At 38.6% G+C, this 26,986-nt stretch overlaps 1 protein-coding gene across 1 annotated transcript; it reads right to left on the bottom strand.

The window, feature by feature from the left end:
• Positions 1-1,314: 1,314 nt before the first annotated feature.
• Positions 1,315-26,546, bottom strand: CCNT1 (cyclin T1). Its single transcript, XM_004692804.1, has 9 exons — positions 26,081-26,546; positions 24,105-24,186; positions 19,512-19,640; positions 16,379-16,439; positions 14,911-14,973; positions 13,228-13,273; positions 12,069-12,232; positions 11,843-11,913; positions 1,315-3,262 (listed from the first exon to the last, which is right to left on the bottom strand). Exons 1-9 carry the CDS (start codon positions 26,239-26,241, stop codon positions 1,886-1,888), a joined length of 2,154 nt encoding a protein of 717 aa, XP_004692861.1. The 5' UTR covers positions 26,242-26,546; the 3' UTR covers positions 1,315-1,885.
• Positions 26,547-26,986: the final 440 nt, after the last annotated feature.

Below are 26,986 nucleotides of genomic sequence, written 5' to 3'. Positions count from 1 at the left end.
TTTTACAAAGCGACGGCAGGCTCCCTGGCCAGTAAAACATGCAGAGATGCAGGAAACTAATTCACCTTCATTAAGCTTTATTCTATGAACTCCACCCTATATTAGGCCAGTGCATCAGCAATCCCAAATGCCTCAGTTTTCTCCCCAACTTGCCCGTAGGAAGCAGCAGCACATGTACAACTCCTGCCTCCCTAGACTTCCAAGGTGGAAAGGTCCAGTTCTTCATAAGGAATATTTGTTACGAAGGAAGTTGCATTAAAAACAAGAAATTCAAATCACATCATCTCTTCTGTAGCAAAAAATGTCATGATGGCTATCACACCAAATGATCTGTGGCTTGGTGGCATTTTCAGTTAGACAGCTTGGCTTCGAATTCTTTCTAGCCCCTTCAAAGATTTCTTCCCACAACAAAAATGATCACTCCTAAAATTTGGGATAATTAAGCACCTATACAGATAAGGGTTCCAGACCCTTGTTTGTTTTAAATATAGGACTCTTCAGCATCTCCTTGAGGAATTCTGCCTAAGAGCTAAAATCACCAAAGATGGGAAACGTAGGCACAACTGTACCTGCAGGCCAGGCTCATCCACCCTCACAACAGCACTATGAAATGTACAAGCGCCAACCTGAAGTCCCATGGCCTGCGAAACTGGGGGGGCAGTGATTTCCCGTAATTACAGGTAAGAAGCAAGCCTTCCATTCATAATGCAATTAAAAATACAATACCCTTAAAAATTCTCTACCACAATTTCATTGTTTTCAGTATCCTCTACCTCCAAGGCTTCTCCCAGAACTATTCTCACTTCTGGTCTGGGTTTTCATAGGCAGGATATATATACAGCATAACCCTCTCCCTTCAGAGACTGTGGGGCTGCTCTCGCTTGAACATATTTCCCAAAGCCTATGTTGAAAAAAGACACACCTGATTCTGCAGGGCAAAAGCTCTCCAACCCATCCTCCTCAACCCCACCTTTGTCTGCATCAAAAGGAAAAAAGGATATGAAGAAAATTTTTGTAACAACATCTGGAGTCAGGTCACTGGCTGCAACTGCCCAACTAGAACTTAGAGGGCTACCACTCACAACACAAAAGGGAAAATGCCATGTCCAAACACATGTCTTTTCCTTCCTTCATGTTCTAAAAGCCACACCACATTCTCTAGTGAACTGTTGGGGAATGAAAATGGTGAGGGGCAGGGAGGGAAAGATAGAAACATGATTTTTAAACACACACACACTTGAAAACACACATACCCACACTTACATACACACTTACAGATCTGAACACTTCAAGTGGCCGGAGCCTATGTCCGAACCCACGGCCAAGTCTCACCCCCCCGGAGTCACTGCCATGTATCTCATACACACAGCAAAATCCGTCCCAGTTATATAAAAAAACTAAACAGATAACTTACTTTCTTTAAATTATTTTTTAAGTCTCTTAAAAGATTTGACGTTTAAATACTTCCTCTCTTCTGATATATTAAACACCAAACAATGCACAACTGTTTGATAAAACAAACCCTCCATATTTCAGTCCTGGCAAGAAGAGGGAAGATACCGATTCTAATCAACCTATGTAGGAGGTGGAGTGGCCAAGAATAGAGAAAAGTATTCTTAATCCTTCACAGCTTCAACACATTCTGAACGCTCTAATACCGGTAAAAACTATAATAAAATAGTTAAATTTCTGAGGCAGCAGATATAATAACCAAGGCCTTCTACCGCCCTCCCACCTACATCTCAATATCAATTTATTCCCTAGCCCGAGAAGGGTGACATATTTCATAAGGGAAGAAATTTTCTTAGTCCAGAATCAGTAGTTTAAAAAAAAAAGCATGTGTTTTTTTTAAAGAAGTTTTTTTCTCTTCTCTTCTTTTTCTCTGTTACTTAGGAAGGGGTGGAAGTGGTGGAGGAGGTTCCGATGGTAGAGGTGGTAGCCGGGGTTTGTCTGTACTGCCAGATCTGGAAGACACCCCACCAGCCCGTGGATTCAGGTATTCACTGTAAGAATGAACAAACTCAAAAGCAGGGGGCTGGGTGGGCTGAACACCCTGGGCACTGAGAAGCGAGTGAAGCATATTCACAGTATCCTGATAGTCTATCGTCTGGGCTGTGTTGTGACCATTGGCCCCAGCTGGGCCTTTATCCAGTTTCATATGAGGAACTCGAGTTTTACAGCTGGGCTGCGAGAAGGGGAGGCCACTCGTGTCTGAGCTATGCCCAGGCAACTGGGCCACTGTGGGGCGAGGAGGGAAGAAGTTTATGGCGGAGGGTTTAGTACTACTCTTGGCAATCTTGGCTGGATGGTCAAACACTGGCCCTCCAGTCTCCTCAGTAGGGCCCCTTTTACGAGTAGAACTGGAAGAGGAGAAGGAACTGGACAAGCTGTAAGTTTTGTGTGCTGAGGGGCCTGACTGGCTACTATGTTTGGGATCGCCTGGGCGCCTGTTCCCAGCGCCAGCTGGCAGCTGTGAGTGAGAGTGCTTGTGCGAGTGGTGGTTGTGATGGTGATGATTGGACAGGTGCGTCTTGTGCTTTTCCTTGTGCTCGCGACTCTTGGTGGCACTGTCATCTACAGAACTGTGTTTGTCACCTGCAGAGTGGACTTTTATGCGCATTTTTATCTCCTCTGATTTTGAAGAGACAGCCTTGTCTCCACTTGCCACAGGAATTCTCATTTTGAGAGCTGTTTTATCAGCCTTTTCCAGAAAAGGACGCTCTGGATTTTCAGAACCCTCCATTTTCAGGATGACCGAAGAGTGACTGTCATGGTGAGACAGGAGATTCTGGGCAGCAAAAGCATACTGTGACTTCACATTGGCCTCCATGTTTTCCAGTTGTCTCTTCTGGGCAGCCAACTCTTCTGCATGTTTTGCACGGTATTCCTTCAGTGACACTTTTGCTGATGGCACACTCTTACTGTTCTGTTTCTGGGCAACGAATGCATTTGAACCATCCTGTTGCAAGGAATGATCAACTCCTATAAGTGCTAAGTTCTCACTAGTCCGATGACCCTGAGGAGGCTGGGAGGAAAGCCAACGCTCGCCCTGCAGCATCTCCACATTGCTCAAGTTGCCAGACGTCTCCTCAGCGGCAGGGTGGGAAGGCACTGCACTTGTGGCGGAAGTCGACATGCTCATTAAACCTGCGATGGTTGTGTCTGACGAGCTCTGGGAAATCATATTGAGGATCGTCTGTTCTGAAGTGTTTTCATCTGCTCTTCGGTCATCTGTTTTTGTTTTGTTGGCAGCATGGCATGCCTAGAATGAAGCAAATGGAATCTCTTCAATTCAAGTAAATTAGTAACTGGAAAAAAAACACTGATGTGAGTAGACTGTGTTGTTTCTGTATGTCCAACTCTTTGGTGTTTGTCTCCCACTATCTTACTGTGATCCTGAATCTTCAAGGTAGTCCACAAGCTATTCTCACATGAGAACTGATAATTACTACCCTCAGGAGATGTAAAAGTCTCAATCAGGAAACACAAAAACAAGACCTCAAGGAAATATCTGCACTTGTCTTTTACTGCAGCATTACTCACAACCCCTAAGAGATGGTGGCAATCCAAGTATTCAATGGCGAATAAGGAATAATGTGAAATATACATGAAATATCACTTGGTCTTAAAAAAGGAAGAGAATTCTGAAAAGACAGCAGAGTGAAATGTACCAGGAATCTACCTCAGACCTACACAATTATTGTACTGGCAGAATCTTTCCAATGTAACTGGGGTGGAGGCACTGGCTACAGGGGGAGGTGGGAGGTGAGGGGATCCACCAGAGACAGAGCGGTGAGTAAAACAGGTGGATCCACTGCAATACACAGCTGAGGGGGGCAGCAGGAGAAACAGGAGCATGAGTTTGATCCCCAGCCAAAGAGCTGACCCACATGGCATGGCAGACCTCTACTGACCTGTCCGCTGATCCCCTCAGCAGTGGATTTTTAGTCAGTCTACCTGTTCTGTTCCCTATTCTGTCTCTGGTGAATCCTCTCAGTGCCCCCCACCTCTGACCTGTACCCTAGTTCTTGTGTGCAGAAATAAATAAATAAATAAATATTGTTTAGTATTTATTTGAAAATTTAAAATTTAATAATATAATTTATTTTTACATCATTTTGTGCCTTTTTCCATCTCAGCTGTAATCCCCATGGGATTCCCATCACCAAATCACCATGTGCCATCAGCATAAAATAAATATATTTAAAAAAAATGATATGAGGTAACTATCACTATAATTAATTAATGGAGTTAAGAAACACTATAGTTTATTTTTGAAATACAAGGCCTCAACACCAGACTAACAGAAGCCATGGTAAAAATTTACGAGATCAAAAACACAAAGTTAGAAAACACACAAATAGAAAAACAGAAGAAAAAAGAATTTTAAAATGAAAATAGTGTAAAGTAAACTTAAAAGAGAAATAACACCCATATCATGGGGGTCCCAGAAAAAGAAGAGAAAGGAAAATCACAGAAAATCTATTCAAAAGACCCAAATACTGAAAATTTCAATCTGTGAAATAATCCAGACGTGTAATCCAAGAAGCTCAAAGAGCTCTCAACAAAATCATACTAGACAGACACATACCAAGACACATTATAATAAAGCTGCTGAAAGCCAGTGAAAAGTACAGAATATTAAATATCAAAAGAGGTAGTCCATAAGGAAACACCAATCAGATGGTCAACAGACATTTTGGTAAAAACATTACAAGCATGAAGGAACTGTGAGTCGCTATTAAAAGTTCTAGTCCAAAATTCCTTACCCAACAAGATTAATACCCAAATAGACAGAAGGTACTAAGGTGCTTCACTGAAAAGCAGAAATTATTGTAAAGCAGCAGAATGAATGCTGAGGTAACAGACACATAAAATCACTTAACATGGAGAAAGTAATGAATCAGAACGATTCAGAGCCCAGGCCAACCAATGGACACACAAATAACCCATTATACAGTAACCACAGCACAATTCTTACACTACACTTAATAGAAGTAACACATAAGAAAGCGGAAATGGAATTTAAACAAAACACAGCAGGAAGCCCTCAAAAAACAAAAAAGACAAACCACCAAAAAAAAGAATGAACCACACCAAGTTAAAAAAAAAAAATGGCTACAAGCACTTACGTTTCAATAACCACCTTCAACGTAAAAGGTCTGAATTCATCAAACAGTCAAAACACGTGGAATGGCTGACTAAAAACGTTCTGTTGTATATAAGAAAACTATTTTACCAACAAAGACAAGCACAGACTAGACTAAAGGCTGAAAGGCCCTTATATACACTAGTGACAACCCAAAAAGTCAGAAATGATTTTATCTGATAAAATAGACTTTCAAATAAGAAAGGTAATATGAGATAGAGACCAATAACTTATTATGACTCAGAAGCTAATCCTAAAAAAAATAGCACTCATAAATACATATGCACTGAATAATGGAGAACCAAGTTTATGTAAGGTATTAACAGAACTATGTAACACAGTACTAACAAACTTTAATACCTGACTTCCACCATGGACAGATCAAAAAATCAAAGAATAAAAAAGGCAACAAGGTCCTCCCTGATTGTGCAATGGGTTAAAGCACTGCATTATGAAGCTCTCCAAAGCCACCGCAGCACAAGTTCAATCCCCAGCCCCGGAGCTGACCCACATGGCACAGCAGACCTCTCCTGACCTGCCCACTGCTCCCCGCAGCAGTGTATTTCAGTTCATCTGCCTGTTCTGCTCCCCACTCTTGCCTGGTGAATCCTCTCACCCACCACACCTCTGGCCTGTACCCCAGTTCTGTAAGCATAAATAAATAAATCTTAAAAAAAAAAAAAAGGAACAATAGCTTTAAACGAGTAGCTAGACCAAATAAGTCTGACAGCCACCTACAGAACACACTAGCCAAAAACCACTGCATACACATTTTTTCAAGTGCACATGGAACATTTTCAAGAATAAACAGTATTTTAGAACACAATTCAATTGTCAATAAAACAACAAAGACTGAAATTATATCTAGTATTCTCTCTTACCATAATGCCTTAAGTTCACCATAATGCCTTAAGTTCAAAATCAACTATACAGCCATGAAAAATTATGACTACACAAAGACTAAATTAACTGCAACTGCAAAATTAGTGAAAAGAATCACAAATAAAAAGTGGAGAAATGAACACAGATAGTATAGAAATACAAAGATAAGAGTCTACTATGACCAATCATATGCTAACAAATTCAATACTCTTGAAGAAATGGACACATTTCTAGATCTACATAGTCTATCAAGACTAAGCCAGGATAAAAAATTAACTGAACAAATGAATCACAAGCATGAAAACTGAAAAACTAATAATAAAAAAAAAAAATCTTGCAAAAAAAAAAAACACAAAAGCTCAGGAGAACAGATGGACTTGCAAATTAACTTTATCAAATCTTAATAGGCAAAATAATGCCCATCTTGCTCAAACTGTTTAAAAATACAGAAGGAATGTCCTTAATGTGCTGAAATGAAACCCTACTCCTGAAACCAAAGACAGCACAAGAAAATAAGATTTATAAACCACTGCCTTGAATATTTTATCAATGCAAAAATCTTCAACAAAATATTAGCATAAAAGAGGTTAGTCTCAACACTATCAATCTATCGCCAGCTAGTGTGGCATAAGTATGACCCAGAATCAGGGAGTGACCCACATGGCACAGCAGGCCTCTTCTGTCTTGCCTGCTGCTCCTCTCAGCATGGTATTTCAGTAGATCTGCCTGTTCTGCTTCCTGCTGTCTCTGATGAACCCTCTTTCCATCCTCCCACCCATCCTGCACAACTAGCCTACACCCAGTTCTTGTATGCATAAATAAAAATAAATTTAAACAAATTCAACAGTATACCAAAAAATTATATACAATGATCAAGTGGGATTTATCCCAGAGACAAAGACAGTTTAACATACATAAAACAATTATTGTAATACATAATATCAACAAAAGTAGAGACAGAAATCATGTATCAATAGATACAGAGAAAGTATTTCATTATTCAGTACCCATTTATGATAAAAAAAAAAAGGTGGGAACAGCAGGAATTTATCTCAATATAATAAAGACCATGTATAACAATACTGTAATAGTGAAGAAAAACTGAAAGCTTTCCCTCTAAGACCAGGAAGAAAACTAGGAAGCCCAGCTACCAGTTCTGATTAACTTAGTGTTAGAGAATTTGGCCAGAGCTAGCAGACAAAAACAGGAAAAGAAGAAGTGAAACTATCACTATTTGCAGACTACATGTTTATACATAAAAAGTCTTTAAAACTCCATCAAAAAATTGTTAGAACAAATGAATACATCAAAGTGGCAGGTTACAAAATCAACATACACAAAACCATAGCCCTTTTATATGCCAACAACAAACAGAAACAAAAAAAATTTAATAACTCTATTTTGATATAATAGCTTAAAGTTGAATTGAATACCTGAGAATTAACTTTAAATAATAAGATCTGTACAAGAACTACAAAATGTTACTAAAGGATTTAACAACATAGGGAGATGGAAGGATATCCGGAGCTCATGGATAGAGAAAATCAATAATGAAAATGACTACCCTGTTAAAATGATATTGATCCCTATGTCAAAGGAACTAGAAATAAAAAATAAACTGGGATTATTTCAAGTTAAAAAGGTTGTACCCAGAGAATGAAAATAAAACACTAAGACCCTCCCTAGTGGCGCAATAGGTTAAAGAACGGCACTATGAAGCTCTCTGTAGCTACTGCAGCACAAGTTCGGTCCCAGGCCAGGGACCACGTAGTATGGCAGACCTCTCCCAACCAGCCTCCTGCTCCCCTCAGCAGTGTATTTCGGTAGAACTGCCTGTTCTCCTCCCCATTCTGTCTCTGGTGAATCCTCTCACCGCCCCTACACCTCTGGCCTGTACCCCAGTTCTATATGCATAAATAAATAAATCTTTAAAAAAAAAAAAAAAGGGGGCCCTCCCTGGTGGCGCAGCGGGTTAAAGCACTGCACTACGAAGCTAAAGCCACTTCCCCATGAGTTCAATTCCCGCCTGCCCCGGAGGAGACCACATGGTGTGGCAGACCTCTCCTGACCCGCCCGCTGCTCCCCTCAGCAGTGTACTTCGTCGATCTGCCTGTTCTGTTCCCCACTCTGTCTCTGGTGAAGTCTCTCACCGCCCCTGAGCCTCTGGCCTGTACCCCAGTTCTGTATGTACAAATAAATAAATCTTTAAAAAAAAAAAAAAAAAAAAAAAGGAATCACTATTAGAAAGGCATCCTATTGAATGAGGAAAAATATTTAAATTATATGTAACTGATATGGGATTAAAACCCAAGCTATATAAAATACTCATACCAATTCAACAACAAAAAAATAAAAAATCCAAAATTAATAAGTGACAGCAGATATGAAACAGAATATCCAGAAAACAAAAGTACAAAAGTATATGTGAAAAAAATGTTTGTTGTTGCGTCTAACAAGAAAGAGTCTATGTGAGAATGGCATATGCTAAAGACCTTCAACTGTTAGGATATAGAAAAAAAAGTTATTGCATTTTAGGCGGGAATGTAAATTAGTGCAGCCATTATGAAATGCAACAAAGATTTACCTTAAAGAACTAAAAATAGAAATCAATGTGGCCCAGCAATTTCACTTGGGCATATACCCAAGGAAAATGAACGCATCACCACAAAATCCACACTTACACAATGTTCATAGCAGCAAATATTTACAACAGGTAGGGTAAGGAAGCAGCCAAAAAGTTCACTGATGGATAGAATCAAGAAGTCAGGGACACTAGGGTGCACTATAAAGCCGTAAGAGATAAGGAAATGCAGCCATTTTCAGCAAAACAGAGGACGTCTGAGAGACTGATATGTAGCAAAGCAAGTCAGAATGACAAAAACTGGACATCTGTTTCGTTATGATGTGCGGCAGTGGGATGAAAAAAGGATGACTCATTCGAGTCCATGAGCAGAACAATGAGAAGCCTAGAGGGACAACCCATGAAGGTGCAGTCCAGCTCCAAGGGCAGTCTCATTTTTATTTAGAATCAGACTGAAAATAAAAAAGATCAAAGAATCAAACCAACCAATGGGGAACATACAAGTGTATGGAGGAGGTGCCACAGCTGGCCCCAGCCAAGGTGGGGGCACAGGGAGAGTCAAGGAAAGTCCCGGTGCTTATGCCACTCTAACCATGACATCTACTGCTGTTTCTACACATCCTGTTTTCAGACTAGGACTTTTGCCCTGAGAGGGTCCTTATCAACGCTCCCTGTTTCTGCACACTGAGAGGCACAGAATAGTCAAAGTAAAAGAATAATCAAGGCAAAGACAAAGATTAGTTGAGGCACAGCATAATCCAAGCTCCCACTGACATTTACATAGCATACAATGCAAAACATAAATTTTATGTTACAATTCGTAACATAAAACACTCAAAAACCAGGGGACATTAATATATTATGAGGGCTCTAAGGATAAGAGGGAGGGTAGAGGTCAAGGGACAAGAGTAGGGGAGGCGGAATAAAGATGGGGAATTACAAAATAAATAAAAAATAAAACAAATTCAGTGAGGAAAAATAAGTGAGAAACAAGCTCTCCAAAATCTGTTTACATAAAAAGACAAACAAGGGCCCTCCCTGGTGGCGCAGCGGGTTAAAGCACTGCACTGAGAAGCTAAAGCCATTTCCGCATGAGTTCAATTCCCGCCTGCCCCGGAGGTGACCACATGGCGTGGCAGACCTCTCCTGACCCGCCCACTGCTCCCCTCAGCAGTGTGCTTCGTCGATCTGCCTGTTCTGCTCCCCACGCTGTCTCTGGTGAAGCCTCTCACCGCCCCTGAGCCTCTGACCTGTACCCCAGTTCTGTATGCACAAATAAATAAATCTTTAAAAAAAATAAAAATAAAAAGACAAATGAAACAAAAAACAAGAGGGCCTCCCTAATGGCGCAAGGGATTAAGTCTCAGCACTATGAATGAAGCTAGTGGTGGCCACTGCAGCGTATGTTCAGTCCTGGCCAGGGAGCTGACCCACACGGCACAGCCAACCTCCCCAACCTTGTCCACTGTTCCCTTCAGCAAAGTATTTCAGTCAATCCACCTGTTCTGCTCAATCTGTTCTGAACTGTCTCTGGTGAATCTTTTCACCACCCCCCCACCCTCTGACCTACTCTTGTATGCGTACATAAATAAATCTTTAAAAAACAGGAAATATCTCAAATTGAACTAACTGTACAACTTAAGTAATGAGAAAAAGAACCAGCTAAACCCAAAGCTAACAAAGAGAAGAAATAAAGATTATGGTAGAGATAAATGAAATCGAGAAAATCAATGAAACCAAAAAAAAAGACAAACTACTTAAATCAGAAAAAAAAAATGGAGACATTACTAGTGATTCTACAGAAATATAAAGAAATATAATAGTCTCCATGAATAACTATACACCAGGTAATTGCATAACTTAGGTTAAATGGCCATGTTCCTACAAACGCAAGACTAAAGCAATGAAGAAAAAGTAAGTATGAATATACCTATGGTCATATTTGAGCGTCATGAAAACTTAATTTGTACATTAGAAGTTACTATCCACAAAGCAAAAAGGCAACCTACAGAATGGGAGAAAACATTTCAGTTCACCTAACTGATAAGGAATTAATATCCAGAATATATAGATAACTTCTAAAACTCAGCAGCATAGCCACCAATTCAAAAAATGAGCAAAAGACTTGAACAGACATTTCTCCAAAGACAGACAGCCAAGAAGCACATGAAAAGATGTTTAACATTAATCACCAGAGAAATGCAAATCAAAACTTTAGGATACTACCTCATACTAATTAGAATAGCTACTGCCAAAAAAATAAAATAACTCGTTGATGAGGATGTGAAGAAATGGTGGACTACTGCTGAGACGGTAAATGGTAGCATTACTGTGGAGTACGGTGGGAGGTTCCCCAACAAATTAAAGACAGAACTAACATCTGATCCAGCAATCCCATTGCTGAGCACATACTTTAAAAAGTTGAAAACAGGGTCTCAAGGAGAGAGCTGTACAGCACAACAGCTAAAATGTTACCACAACCCAAGTGTGCACTGGCAGGTGAAGGTGTAAGCAAAATGCAGTAAATGCACAGTCCATTATCCAGACTTTGAAGGGAACACAGCTCAACAATACGGGACAACATGAATACACATGGAGGACACTAAGCTAAATAAGCCAGTCACAAAAAGGCAAATACCGTATGGCTTCGTTTATATGAAGAATTGAGAGTAGTCAAAATCATAAAGACAGTGTAACAGTGGTTGCCAACGTTGGGGGTAGAGTTATTGATTCATGGGCTTAGTTTCAGTCTTATAAAATGAAGAGTTATGAGGATGGATAACAAAAAGATGGCTGCACAACATGTGAATGTATTCATACCACTAAGCTATACATTTAAAAATGGTTAAGATAGTAATTTATGTAATTTGTATTTTAATCACAATGAGAGGAAGGAAATATTGCCATTTGCAATAACTTGGGTGAACCTAAGGATCCTTGCTAAGTAAAATAAACTAGACATAGAAAGACAAGCATTGTTAAGATCTCACTTATATGAGAGGGCAGATGACTGCATCACATGAGCTGCATATAACAAAACAAATCCTGCTATCACCTACAACCACTGCCTTCTGGGCCAGTGCCCACGCTACGAAGCTGGAATCATGATTACTGCAAAACTGAAAGCAAGGGAAACGCCAGACCTAGCTTACATATCCGATGCCAGAATATTTACTGGGGCAGTTTAAAAAAAGTGGCTTGTTCCACAAGCTGATAGCAGTCATTCTTACCCTCCAGTTTCGAATTCGTTTGAGTCTATTGGGGGTTTTCTCCAGAATCTGTAGAAATTCATGTGTCAGTTCTACAAATGAAATAGAACATTTATGAAAAACTGACAGGCAGAACTCATGAAACAAGAATAATCTCCACTAACTGTTTTTGTCTGAATTATGTCACCTCTGGCCAGATAAGTACTTTGGCCAAGTGCTTTTCAAGGGCCCTTCCTCTAAAACTTACCATCTAAAAGCTCCAAGGTCACAGTGGCATCAACATACTCCCACCAGTGCTTCCCATCAGTTGAGACTGGGATCTCCCAGTTGGACCACTTGCAAGCCAGGTGAATGCAGACACAGGCCACCACAGGAGGTGTGTACTGCAGACTAAATGTGGTCAAATGCAAGCTGACATCAGAGGGAAGGAAACAAGAGTGACATGAGCTCTCAATTCTGAACCCAGTTAAAACTCTCCATTAATTAAAAAAAAAAAAAAAAAAGTCCAAAAATACACTGGAGAGCAAAAGGGCAAGAAAACCCCAAGTCAGTGCACTGATTCAGCATATAACATGACTTTCCATTAACTCACCTGCTTGGGTAACATTTCTGAATTTTTTTTAACTACACACCTTCAAGCCACACATTGATTAAGGACTAAATACCCTGAAAACCATCTTGTCTCTTGTCAATCATAGATCTGGTCCATTTAAAAGCACATTTTAAATGTGCTTGATGGATGGTTTTCCTTTTTAATTTCTCCTATCAGGTGACAAAAATGAACTTCTTAGCTCTGAGTCATTAAGAGTGTCTTTGGTTTCCATGAAAAAGCAACAAATTGGAGATGAGAATGAGAATAAGGGAATCATCTGATAATACTAGTTACATGTTTATAATTTTCTTTAAAGGGAAGAATAAAAACAACTCTTTAAATATATCCATGTTCATTTATCTGGAAGTGGGGGAAGAAGTCTTTTAAAATATAATGACTGCAGAATCCTCCAAGTTAGATTTTTGGGATTTGCCAACAAATCCCAAGTTTTTCAATTTTTCAAAATTATGTGCTTGGATATTTTATTTTTGTTCTTAGATACTTTAAAGCAAAGTAACACAGACAGAATTAAATATTTTATCAAACTGTTAACACCAAGTAATAACATCATGTTGGCAAAGTGAGAAGTACCATGGTAACAGGTACAACATGAAAACTGTGTAAATATAACTACAAAATAAAACAATTACAATTTACAAAAGGAATGTCTATAACACTTTGTATCAAATATCCATGCATGTTCTTTGGGCTCCAGTTTACTAATGAGAGATCTGACATAACCCCTCAAAAAATCATTCCAACCCAAGTAAGTGCCTCTTCCAAAAATAAAAGAGAAAAACATTAAAATATAAACCTGTTGGTTGCCATGAAGTAAGAAGTCTGTGCTAAGTCCTTGCTTGCTAAAAGAGAAAAGTGGGTAGGGGAGAAAAGGGGGAGGGAAAAAGTTATTAATTCCTTCATTCCCAACAATTATTTACTAGACATTTAATATTTGCAAGGCAGAAAATAAAGTGGTGAATGAAGCAGATGAAATTCCTGGCCATCAGATATTTACATTCTACCGGAGCAGAGAAATTAACAATTTTTAATTTTATGAAATTAATACTCAAGCTTTATTCTGTTCCCCTAAGTATCTGAGATACTTGTTTAAAATACATTTCCTGGTTATCCCCTCCAGAACATGACTCAATTTTAGGAAAAGGACTCATTCATTTTTAAGAAATAATCCAGAGATTCTGATGCAAAGCACTCACTGAGAAATACAAGATGAGGGAATGAATTAATTTTTTTTTCGGGGGGGGAGGGGAAGAACTAATTTGGAGGCAAGATCACAATCCAGAATCCCTGGATATAACAGAAAAGTGATTTTTGCTAAAAATAAATAAATAAAGGTTTTAATTGATTTAAACTGTGATTTAATCCCTAAATCATCAAATAACAAATTAATTAACCTATTACAATAAAAAAAGAGAGTGCTACATTCCTCCTGCTCTGGATGACAAAGCAAATTTTAATCTTGCTAGAATTTAAGTCTTTTCAGTATTAACATATATTCATTTTTATTTAACCCAATTTTTATGTAAACCTTTTAACACTTGCAAATTATAAAGAACAAATCAGGAAAACTTGGAGAACTTTAATACAAAATGATACTAAAAATCAGGGTGGTCCACAAAAATATAAAAGGCATTCAATGGCATGTAGCTATCTTGACAATATTTAAACTAAACAGTGGGGCCCTCCCTGGTGGCGCAGAGGGTTAAAGAGCAGCACTATGAAGCTTTCCACAGCCACTGCAGCACAGGTTTGATCCCTGGCTAGGGAGATGACCCACATGCAAGGCAGATCTCTCCTTATCTGCCCACTGTTTCCCTCAACAGTGTATTTCAATACAGCTGCCTCTTCAGTTCCCCACTCTGTCTCTGGTGAATACACACACACACACACACACACACACACACGCACACGCACACGCACACACACACACACACACACCCGCATCTCTGGCCTATGCTCCAGGTCTTGTGTGCATAAATAAATAGATCTTTAAATATAAATAAATAAATTAAATAGTGGAACTAGTTTTCAAGCAATTATGACTATTAAAGCTAAATTAATAAAAAGAAAGTCTTGCTAAGGGACTGCCAACAAGGAAGTAAGTTCAAATAAATTTTAGGTGATGCTCTGGGTGCCTTTAAAAGTAGATAGAATCAAATTAAGATCCCACCCTTAAGACATCCTTAAAATTGCTGTTAAGATACCCATGATTTAATAACTTCTCAAAATTTACCTCAGTTTTGACAAACATCCTTAAAAAGTTAACAACCTTTACCTGAAAGCACCTAAAAACATGACTATTATAAGAATCAACAGAAATTCCCAACTCAGAATCACTCATTTTGACTTAAAACAGGCCTTTCAGTTTGACTTTTGAACAAAACTGCCCTGTTATGTATTTTTCCACAGCAAATCACACCCTCCAAATGACAGGAGAAAACAAAATTTAAGACAGCAACCTGAGGTTGGGACTACTTACCTCTAACAAGCTGTGTGCACTTTACCACGTGTGTATGTGGGTGATCAATTGTTAGTTCAAAGCCTTAAAAAAAAGCAAAACAAAAGCTAATGATAATCAAAGCATTTTACACTTCTCGTATCTGAGTCATCATTAAAGGTCTCCATTTTTCACTCCCCAAATTCCTACTCAGAACCTACACTTAAATGATTACTATCTTCTAAAGCTAACGCTTGAGAACCATTTTAAATCCTACTCCTCCTCTCACCTAATTTTGCTCCCTTTCATTGCATTTTTGTTCTAACTTATTTTCTTAAAAAAATATTTCTTACACCCTTGGCAGCTTTCTGACATAGAGGATTTCTCCCCTCAGCTGTGGTCGCCGCAGCTCTCCCACCACCAAAGCAGCCACAGTCAGCGAGCGCAGTCCACTATGCTCCCCCTAGCCAGCCCATTTTACCCATCACCCTCACACACTTCCCCTAGGTGCCTCACTCTAGGTCAGCTTTCTAGGTTTCTGGTTGGCCCTTAGTTTGGTTTCTCTACAGTCCTCCTTTCCATCATTTTAATTGTAACAGGTACTCGTCAATTTTAACCAACCTCAAATGGTCTTTACCAAAATTAAAGAGGATTAGTGTCTATACACATTTTTAAGGAAGTATATCTTTTTGCATATATGGATAAATTTTCTAGATTAATGAAATCCTAGAGGAACTTACATAATGTGAATTATTCTAAAACAATAATTAATTCCTGCAAATTGGACCTAACTGGGCTTCACGCTAAAGTATTACTAAAAATGTAGTCTGCCAGAAAAATAGTACTGTCCCCTAACATGTGGCTACAGTGAAGATAATTTAAAGTAAAATTTAAATTTTACTTTAGCAGAAATTAACTTCAGAAGTAAACTTTGAGGAACTCACTGTTTACATATGTATGCAGTAAATACAGATGTACCAGTAACTCAAAAAAAAAGTCATGAGCTCTTTCCTCACCCTGAGAAGAAAGCCCAAAAGAACTAGAAAAAACTATTTTCCATAATTGCTAAAGCTTTTACAGGTAGTCTTTCTGATGAAAATAACTAATAACAACATCAAGAGGACTGTTCACTAATCACCATAGCCTGAAATAATCTATCTTCTACTTTGCCATTAGTTGTAAACACTTACCGATTTTATAAACAATGCGTGTTTATCTAGATATGACAGACTACAAAAACTCATAAAAGTAAGATTTATATAGGTGGCTTCTGCTATTGTTTATTAAAGTTAAAATATGCCAAATCTTAATATGCAAATCATAAACCTAAAATGAAAAAAACTAGTTATTTCAAAGGCCTATCTTCATTCTCACTATAGTATAGGCCAAGATTAAATTCTTAACTCCACAACTCGAGTTAGAAAAAACCTCAAGAGATTTTTTTTTCTATTTAACAAACTTAATTCTTATCATTGTGTATTTTTTAATGTTTTCTGGGAAATAAACATACCTAAAGTCTGCAGAATTATGCTTTCTAATATCACCAGATCTTGAACTTGTTGCAGGTAAGCCTGCAGATGAGAAGACAGACCAATTATTTTTGCATAACATATAAAGTATAACCAATTCCAACAACCCATCCCAGGAAAACCAAAGACAAAAAAAAAAAAAAATAGTGAAGGCACTAGGCGTTATGGTAGGAACAGAAATATAATTTTATCCCTATTCAATAGAATCTGCTTTTAAAAGACAAAAAAAGTGACATATTGAGCATTAACACATAAATGACTATTAAAAAAGAACTAGTGATTTGAATAATTTAGATTTTAAAGTTCAGATGATGTAGATAAAGAAAATGAAAGATACTTCTTTTTTCAACATTATCAAAAGATATTTGCAGAGCCTTCTTACATTACTGTAAGTAAGAGAGTCCTATTAAGCTTCCCCTTTGGGCTAGTGCTAATTTCTAAAGTTCAAAGGGAAACAAAATTCTCCCTTAGATTTGCGCTAGTCAGTACTAGACCCACTACCCACAATGGTTACTGAGCTAATGAAATGTATCTAGGCTACATTGTAATGTGATATGAATGAGAAATACACCTGGTTTTGAAGATTTTTTTTAAGATTTATTTATTTATTTATGCATACAGAACTGGGGTGCAGGACAGAGGTGCAGTGGTGGTGAGGGGATTCACCAGAGACAGATCTGGGAGCAGAACAGAAAGACTGCTAGGGGAGCAGCGGGCGGGTCAGGAGAGGTCTGCTGCACCACGTGGGTCATCTCTGCGGCTGGGGATCAAACTCGCACTGAAGCAGCTGCAGCTCTATTGTAGTGCTGTGCTTTAACCCTCTGTACCACCAGGGAGGGCCATGAAGACAGTTTTAACAATAGTGAAAATAATGTGAACTATCTCATTAATAACATCTTAATAATTTTAGATATATATATATTCCTTAAACTAGTATTAAAATTTCACTTTTATTTAAACATTTTATTTTGTTGTTGTTGTTTGCAGCCTAAAAATTAGTTTATGAAAAAAGTATTATTTACTTTATGGCAGGAGAAGCAAATGCCAAAACTTGCTACCCAAGAGGCAACTGGAGGAAAGTTTCAAATTTACACTACATTAAATTTACTACAACTGCAAATACTACACAAATGATTAAAAGATACTTATTTCAGAAGTTCTTGGGTTTTTATTTCATTCCCATGAAAACAACATTTGCCAATTACAACTACTATGAGTATCAGTAAACAATAAAACACAGTGTCCTGGAGAACCTCTGTGCTGTGAGGCTCATATGATAGAGAAAAAGGTTCACAAGCACGAGGTAAGCAAACGTGCCCTCCCGTCAGGCAGGCCAGGACAATCAGCCAGTCACCCAGCACAGACTTAGATCGCAGGACAAGGGCAGCCACAGGACATGTGTGACAGAGCTGGGGCCTCAAATACAGATAAGCAAACCACGTCAGTATCTTAAAATTTTAAATAAAGTTTACCAAAAAATTAAAAATTTTAAATAACATGTGGCTCCCACCATATTTCTATTGGATGGCACTGGTCTTGATCTCCAGCAGATAAGACTTGGGTCAAGAGTTAAGAAAGATAGGTATTATAAACTTTCCACTTAACTTTATGATCTTGAATATGTCCAGTAAAGGTTTAGACTATGTTAGTTCTCCTTCCATATAGTGAAGAAATCTCTCCTTAATCACCTCACAAAGTTCTTAGGTAAGAAGCTATATAAATGCATTTTAGAGAAGGAAAAAAAATGAAGGTTTTTTTTTCATTTTATTAAAATAAAATTTTGTTTTTATGGTCAATTCATTGGACCAATGATATTTACTATTCTCAAATCTAAGTCCACAGCAATAACTCTTTTCAGCAATTGTAGCCAAAGAGAAAAATGAAGGAAGTCAAAACAATCCTATGCAAAATACTCAATTCATGACCTTAGAAGTCAGTGACTGGGAAGTGATGAATTGTGAGAAACTGAAAAGTCTGGCACTTATAAGTAGATGGAGAAAAATTACAGATTTCTGTTAATTTTGGATTATTCCTAATGTAGATCGGTTAGTATCTTACACTGGATGCATCTGTTATCTGTTGTTAACTAGATAAATGGGAGTTGTATCTTATGACACATTGGAGAAACTTGATCTGTTTTTGATATTAACCCCTAATTAGTCAGGAGACTTTCACTTCTTTTTTTTTTAAAGACTGGTTTTTGTTTTTATTTATTTATGCATACGATAACTGGGGCATAGGGAAGGCGCCAGAGGTTTGGAGGTAAGCAGATTCACCAGAGACAGAGTAGGGAGCAGAACAGGTGCATCTACTGAGGTACACTGCTGAGGGGAGCAGTGGGCGAGACAGGAGAGGTCTGCTGCGCCCTGTGGGTCAGCTCCATGGCCAGATCAAACTCATGCAACAATAGCTGGGATAGCTTCATAGTGCTGAGACTGGCCGGTACGCTAACAGGAGACCCCCGAGTCTTACTTCAAGTAAGTCAAGGAAGGATGAAAGGAGTGGGGAATAAGCCCAAGTGTATCTACATACGATAAACGTATGAAAGAAGAGCTTTAACTTCTATTATGAATGATTTTTAAGTGTTTGGATTCTTTTATAATGAGCATATAAAACTTCTGTAATTTCTCTAAGAGTTTTTAAAAAGTGACAGAATTCTTTTAATTCCTAATAAAACTTCATTTACGAATATTCTTCATAGAGAAATCATAGTGTTGGAAGCTGGAAATTATCTTCATAATAAGGAATGGCTACAATACGCACGCCTATGATGAAATACTCTCAGCATTTAAAGTGGAGAATACGATGGGGACAATATGGGATACAGTTAAGTGAAAATAACAAAATAAATGCATGTAGAAAAGAAGTTGCAAACAGTAACGGTTCATTTAAGTATCTGTGGTCTAAATTATTTCTTTCTCCTATTTTTTTCTTGCATTTTCCAATTTTATTACAATGAATACAATTTTTTTCCCATAAAATTTCTTTGATGTTTTTGTAAGGAAAAACAGCCACGGTCCCCACAGCCACGGTCCCTTTAACAGCTACAATTTTAGACTCAGTTACAAAGCTAACTAACTAAAGAAAAACAGCGATATGTAATTAATTCCCTACCTCACTCCTGGTATCAGGAAGCGATTCCTGTGGATGGAGACAAGCGTGAGCCACCTTGATGACATGCTCCAATTTTTTTGGCTGCTCCTCTACCTTCGCTGCTAGAAATAAAGCTGCTGGAGCCACAGACTGGATAGGAAGAAAGTAAATCACATTATTACTTGTTTATTTCTACATCTAAAACAGAACTAAGTCTCAAACCAAGTTCTTTGGTTGCCCCAACATCACCATCTTTTACTTGTTTTTAATTCTACCTATATGTCTGCCCCTCTCCTATCAACTAGTCCACCTTGGAAAACCAAACCTTCAACAAAGTCTCTCATTAAAAGCTCTACAAACAACTTTCTACTTCAGGCAAGACTCTTTTTATTAAGTTTGTATCAAAGCACTCTACTTTTGTCAAAGGAGTAAAATGAAACATCCAATGAATTGTACACTTTAACAAAACAATGAATTTATTGTAACTGAATGACCTCAATTATGTGAGTGAAAACACAAAGCTGTAAGAACGGAAGTTGAAGTACAGTATTATATATTCAAGGGGTCGCATAAGAGGCACTTGGGGGGCAAAAACTCAGACAGTAAACAATGTAGGGAATTAAAGTAATAGAACAGAAAGGTAGCCTAGTGATCTGGGAAACCTCAGGAATCAGTGTTCCGGCAGGATTCTGTCAGGTAACCAGGCAGCACTCAGAGAGGAGGAGGGAAGTTCTTTATTTACGCCAGCAGGCCCAGAGTAAATTTCTCTGAGTCCTGAGCAATTAGGCAACAGAATATTTGTTGTCCAAAACAAGGGGTAGTTAGCTGGGATGCATGAATCAGGTATGTGGCCTTGAAAGCATTTATCAGTTGTTCCCTGAAACTTTCCCAACTTCAACTAATCAACAGGTCAGCCTGACATTTCCCACTTCATCAGAACATCTCTTGAATCTGAAAAATAAGTTTCAAAGGTGCAATGACAAGAGCTAGATTCACCAGGAGTCAGAGACAAGCAATCAATAATTTCAGAATTTTTTTCTATTCTAAGCAGGTATTTAAAACTTCTCCTCCTTTCTATTTGTTGCACCTGTGCATGGAGCCTGCTACATATACACTGCTTAAAATTCAAGACAAGCCAAGAGGAAAATGGGTATGAAAAAACATGAGGATACTAAACTAAGTAATTAACTTATTTAGTTAATCAGATGTGAGACACAAAAGATTTTTAATGAGTGTGAAATTAAAGACTTTAGAAAAAAATCACAATAGAATTTAAAAGATATTAGAATGATCAAGAAGGAAAGATGAGATACATTAAGTGAATTTTCACAGAAGAAAAAACATTATTAATCCAGACATTAAAAAGTAAAGATTAAGCACCAGTAGTAGAAATAAAAGGGGAAAGACACACAGGCATCACTTTGGAAAAATAATATTGCTTCACTAAATATATGGGTATGTATTTGTATGCACAAAAAAATTCTAATGGGATGTACTGAAATATTAACAGGATTATCTCTGAAGAGTGGGTTATAGGGAAATCATTTTCTCTTTTATTGCCTTTTTTTTAATTTTATGACAGGGAGAGAAAAAAGTTAACAATATAAAAATTAACAGAACTTTATAACTGAATGAACAAAGAAAATTAAAAGGACAACTTACAGACAACACTAAAATTTAAGCCTCCAAGGGAGGCTTAGTAAAATATGGCATGCATACATTGCTGATAAGGCAAGATAAAAAATCCCATTAAATGAAAGACTGCAAGAGATAAATTTCAATCTAATTTTTGTGCAGTCAACCATGTAAGTACTCACTGCTCCCCATGGAATCATTTACCAAGTTGGCTTATCAAAGAAGCATTTTCCCACCAAAGTCTTTAAAAGGAACTCTTACACCAGTTAAGGGAATTAAGATTTTTTTCATTTTAAAAGAATGACAGCTAACGTTTATTTGTTTGACATGTGCAAGCCTGCATAAATTAACTCACTTATAGCCTTTTAATTACTCCATAAAATAGACATTATCACTGACTCGAAAGAGACAAGAAACTGAAACAAGAGAGTAACTTGTCGAATGGCATTTAGCTAGCAAGCAGTGCAGCAAGGATCCCAACTGAGGTGTAAAAGAGCTTGTTGACTCCAGAACCCATATTCTTAACCATAAAGCTCCACCTTTTAAATGTCAACCAATCAAATCATATCTTTTAAAATATAAAATGTAAAGATATGCATACAGAAATGCCATTAATGAGGTTGAAATTCTTCTCAAAAGGAGAGTAAATGCAATGCAAAATTTAAGTGAAAACAGACCAATTAACAACCACGACTCCAGGGTATTGATTCGAGTAGTGATTACATATACAGAATGAGAACTGTACTCAAGTTGCACACTTCAGATCTTTGTGCTGTTATACTTTAACCTTTATGACTAAAAAAGGCAAAACACTAGAAACAAAGAACTACAACAAAATGAGAATTACAGCTCTAACATAAAAAGCTCTAACTTACACAAATAAGAAAATCAGAACAATAAAATAGGGGTAAAGAGAAGCAGTAATTTTAAAGTTAAATTTTCAGTTTTAGAACAATAACCAAGAAGCTCACTATCACTGAACTGTAAATTAGGAAAACAGGAATTTCCATCTTTTCAGCACTGTACCCCTAGTGCCTGCTAAGTAGGCAGAACTCGGTACTTCCTGAATGCATGTTGCTAGTGAGGACATTAGAGAAAAGGAACCTCTCTTAACAGTGCTGGAAACAATTTATCAATATATTGATACAATCTTTCACTATGGCAAATTGATGGCACACTGACACAACAAAAAAATGTTAAAAGCATACCTTTTGACATAGCCATTTTACCTATGGGAATTTATATTAAAATAGTCACATAGACCATGTGTATGTAGACTATCTTATGAACATAATTTATAATATACTTACATGTTATTAATATAGTAATATGCAATAATGCGTATTAGTCCTCTCAAATTTGAATTTGGATTCATCACAGCTAAACTCTTAGAATTCACATATTACGAAGGTGATATTTTTGATCTGTTAATTCCACAATGTGCTTAAAATCAATTCTCTAAAGATAATACCACCAAATTAAGTCACTGGATGTGACTTTTGAAAAAAGTCATGACATCCAAAGAGTATCTCTATGTACTTTGGAAGACACACAGAAAAGTGAACCTCTGTTCTTGCTCAAGCTAACACATAGGAAATAAGATGTAATAAGTTATAAAGTAAAAGTATCAATGTGCTTGATACAGAGATGAAAGAGAAGGCAAACTCATTGAGATGTATTTCATCTGGATTTAAAATTTTCACCACATAAAAGGGAAGAACTGTAGAAAAACTTTGTAACTATCAAGACTGCTGTGGATTTCCTCTTCAAATGTGTTTTTTACCCTGCTACTCTCCAAGAGCATCATTAAATGCTTCTCTCTTTAAAACCATGTACTTGCAATAAGAGGTAGGGTAGAAATTAAGGGCAGAAGAAATTGAGGCTGGCTGGGTTACCAAGAAAAATAGGAAATACTTAATCTACAAATCCAAAGATTGTCTTCTGCAGTTACCTCCAATACCAAATCTGCCAGCCCCTTACAAGAGAATACCCAGCTTCACCGGTTCTCTACCCACTGCACAGAAAAAGAACTAAAAACCCATCATGCTAAGGATAAATCTGAAACACTTTCCATCCAAAGTGTAATTAAAAAAAAAAAATGCAGTATTTGACTCACAAGTCCAAATGAAGTGCTCATCAAGTTTAGCCTTATTATCTTAGTATTTCATTAAACAGTCTTATCTGCAACTGGGATATTAGCTTCCAAGTCATCGACAACAGTGTTAAATAGGACCATTTCAGAGAGCAAAACTGAAAATAGTACTATTTGCAGTTCTGTCCAAAAAAAAAAATCCCTTTATAGCTATTTTCTTTTTCCAGTCTTAAAAGTCATTCCTCTGTTATCACATAATGTACCTTCCCCCTCCAACCAACCAATGATTAGAATTTTAGCAGATGCTTAGAAAATCTAAACTTTTTTCCCTATGATGATATTATTACATAAGAACAGTTTTCTCTTTTCTTAAAGATTTATTTACTTATGCATGCATGCAAAGACTGGGGTACAGGACAGGGGTAGAAGGTGGGGGGTGGGGGGGATTCACCAGACACAAAGTGACAGATCAACTAAAATACACTGCTGAGGGGAGCAGCAGGTGAGACAGGAGAGGTCTGCTGTACCACATGAGTGACCTCCTTGGCTGGGGATCGAACTCATGTCCAGTAGCTGGGGATAGCTCAACAGCACTGAGACTTTAATCCCTGCACCACAGGGAGGCCAATGCTTTTCTCCCAACCCCAAAATATTAAGTTTAAACATTCTATTTCTTTAACCACCTACTCTAAGGATGCAGTAAACCTATCAAACAACTAGACACTTCACAAAATTGGAAGGTTTAATTCAGAACTGCAGTGTAACACACAAAGTGATGAACCCTAAATTCTAAACATCAAATCTCAGCAGCAAAGATCAACAAAAGAGAAATGAGGTTGAAATCAATCACAAAAGAACTACACCATATTAAAGAAAATCATACTTACATTTCGATGAAACTGTGTGAAGGACTGTATCATATAAAATCGATGCATGTATACTATCGCGGTGTTGATAGTCAATTGAGAGCTAAAATGTTCAAGTTAAGGTCCCGTAACAGGTAGGCAGGCAAGCAGCACAAATCCAAAACATACAACTTCTACAACTTCCCCAAGGCTCATGTGGCCAAGTACAATCCATGCTAAGTGACATAATAATACCTCTCAAATTAAAGAGGTTTGTTTTCTTTAACCAAATTATTAACTGTCCCTCTTCTGGGGACAGTCACCTAGAAGCATTCAGAATGGCCCAATGTTTGACACACCCCGCAGACTACCCTCCAATACAGCCTTAAACTAGGCTGCCCCAAAGCCCTGGTAACAGAATTGTTTACCTTTTTACCACAGTTAGGAAAGCACCAAAATCCACAAGTTGTATATGCCCAGACCAACTTCAAGGAGTTCATGCCGTGAGAACTAAAGTTCTTAAGACACTGTCAAAAACGACAAAACCTGTCAGCCAGGCCTATGGCGGCTCCGCGTGGGCCAAATGTGTCCCGGACAGGATCAAGAGGGCTTTTCTTACTAAGGAACAGAAAACTGTTGTGAAAGTGTGGAAGGCACAGCAGAGTCAGAAAGCTAAATAAAAAAATGAAGCTTTGAGTAATAAGAAAAAAATGATGAACTGACACCTCAATGCCTACACATAACATGTATTCCACATAAATTTACTGAATAAATAAGCAAACTCTTCAGCATAGTGGATGAAGATGGAATATGAAAAACCTACATAAGATCTAACCTTTCTATCACTTACCTACTGAAATCCTGCAGTGGTGATACATCAGCTCAGGATATCTCTTTACATGATTTACAATACCCTCAATGTTCTGGACCCTAAGTATGTCTTGACTGGCACCTCACCTTCTAAGCTCCAGCTACTAACTTTTCAGCTCCACCTCTCTCTCTGACAACCAAGTCTTATAACACAGTGAACACTAGGACCAGAAACAGTGTTATATGGTTTGATGTTCATTTACTTAAAAGACAATGAGGGGTATAAATACCAAGAAGTTCCATGACAGTTAACAGTTTTAATAACATCACACAAAGCAAAGAGCTAGTGAAACCATTTCTCAACAAAAAAAGGTCAACTCAGTAGTGACCTGATGCTTAGGAACCAAACTAGATATGAGCAAAAAACCGGACCCTCTTCTGAGGTGAGCATAACCTTAACAAACAACAAAACAGTAACACTTAAATGAAAGTTGCACCCAAGAGTAATTCTCCAAACTCGGGGTGGAATTCTAAGTCTATGTTCGTTTTTTTTCTGCTACAAAATGAGTATATTTTCTGACAAAAATGTTTGGGAGGAAAGTCACTAACAACCCCTGTAAAGTAGGAGGAAAACGAAAACATATCAGCACTACGAGTACCTTGGCCCAGGATTTTGTAAACGATTTTTAAAGACATTACATTCAAGGTTCTAACCCCTACAAATCTAAACTGACACAGTGCCTTCCCCTAGAATTCTACAAAATTCTAACAGTAGTTACTCTCTGAACACCGGAGGCCAGAAGATCAAATGCAAAGTGTATCGCCCGAGTTTAGGACGAGAAAACCAAGAAACTGACAGGCAACTTCAACAGCGCGAATTGGGAGGAGTGGGTTTTGGACCAAAGCTGGGCTATGACGTCTGGGTCCCCCTTTATAAACTCTTACAACACTGATTTTTCTCAAAACTACCTGGCTAAACACACCAAGCCGGGAAGGACAAGAATTCCCAGCCAGGTCGGTGGCATGGGCGGGCGAGCGGGAAATTAACTCCGCCTCGTTCCCTTCGCACACTCTGAATCTGAGCCCGCTCCGCCGCGGCTTCTCGGGGGCCACCCACCCGCTCCCCGCTCCCTTCCCCGACAGAGGCTAAGACCTAGATGCCCGAGCAAGGCGGGACTCCAGGCCGAAGGCCTAGGCCGCAAGGATACACGTTAAGACGTTGTCCCATGTCCTGGAGCAGATTGGCCGCCTGCTGGCGATAAGAAAGTTCTTTATCTGGATCCAGGCCAAAGCGACGGGATGGGCTGTTCTCCAGCTGCTCTCGAGTAAAATACCACCGTTTGTTGTTGTTCTTCCTCTCTCCCTCCATAGTGCTTCAACCAGAAGGCAGCGGCGAAGGCTGCAAGCACTTCCCAGCGTCACCTAAGCGGCGACACACATCCGCTCTTCGGGGGCAACTGCGACGTGACGAATTTCCGCTAAGGGCAGACGGCTAGGCTGTGACACGCTTCCGCCGCGGAGTGCTAGTTAAAAGGGCCCACTTCCGGAATGGACCTCGCGACAGCCCGTAGCCGAGTTACCAGCCAGTAGGCGACCAGAAAAGAGTTTGGTTCCACGACGCAGGCGCCGGTCTTATGACCATGGGGACTTGGGTGGGGCTAGAAGTTCTCGTTCAAAATCACGTGTCCTCGCGCGAGAGCTGAATTGAGCGTTCGCGCCTAGACTCCGGGCGGAGCGACGTTGCGGCGCAGTTAGGTTCCCGCCCGCGCGCCCTGGCGGCTCTTAGGAGAACTTGGTGGTTGACTTACAACCAGGTCGATGGAGACATTTGCGGAGAGGAGAAGGTGAGACTGTCAGAGGCTGAAAATGTCATCAGAATAGCGCTGTTTATTTATTTTTTTTATCGTAACGTAAAGTACCTAGCGGTAGCCGTACAAAGCGTTTGAAACAGCGCTTTACGGTATCGAACTAAACCCCGGAAACGTCCACACGCTTCTCCGAGTTAAAGTAATGAAATGATCATAAGAGTACTGATTGAGTGCTAGCATGACCCGGGCACAGCGCTGCCTTGGAGACACAGCTTTTTTCCAGGGCATCGTTTCCAGAAGTGGCCA

Source organism: Condylura cristata, unplaced genomic scaffold, assembly GCF_000260355.1.
Source record: "Condylura cristata isolate star-nosed mole 26May11 unplaced genomic scaffold, ConCri1.0 scaffold00034, whole genome shotgun sequence".
NCBI classification, from domain to species: Eukaryota; Metazoa; Chordata; class Mammalia; order Eulipotyphla; family Talpidae; genus Condylura; species Condylura cristata.
This window is presented reverse-complemented; position numbering and strand designations above follow the sequence as displayed.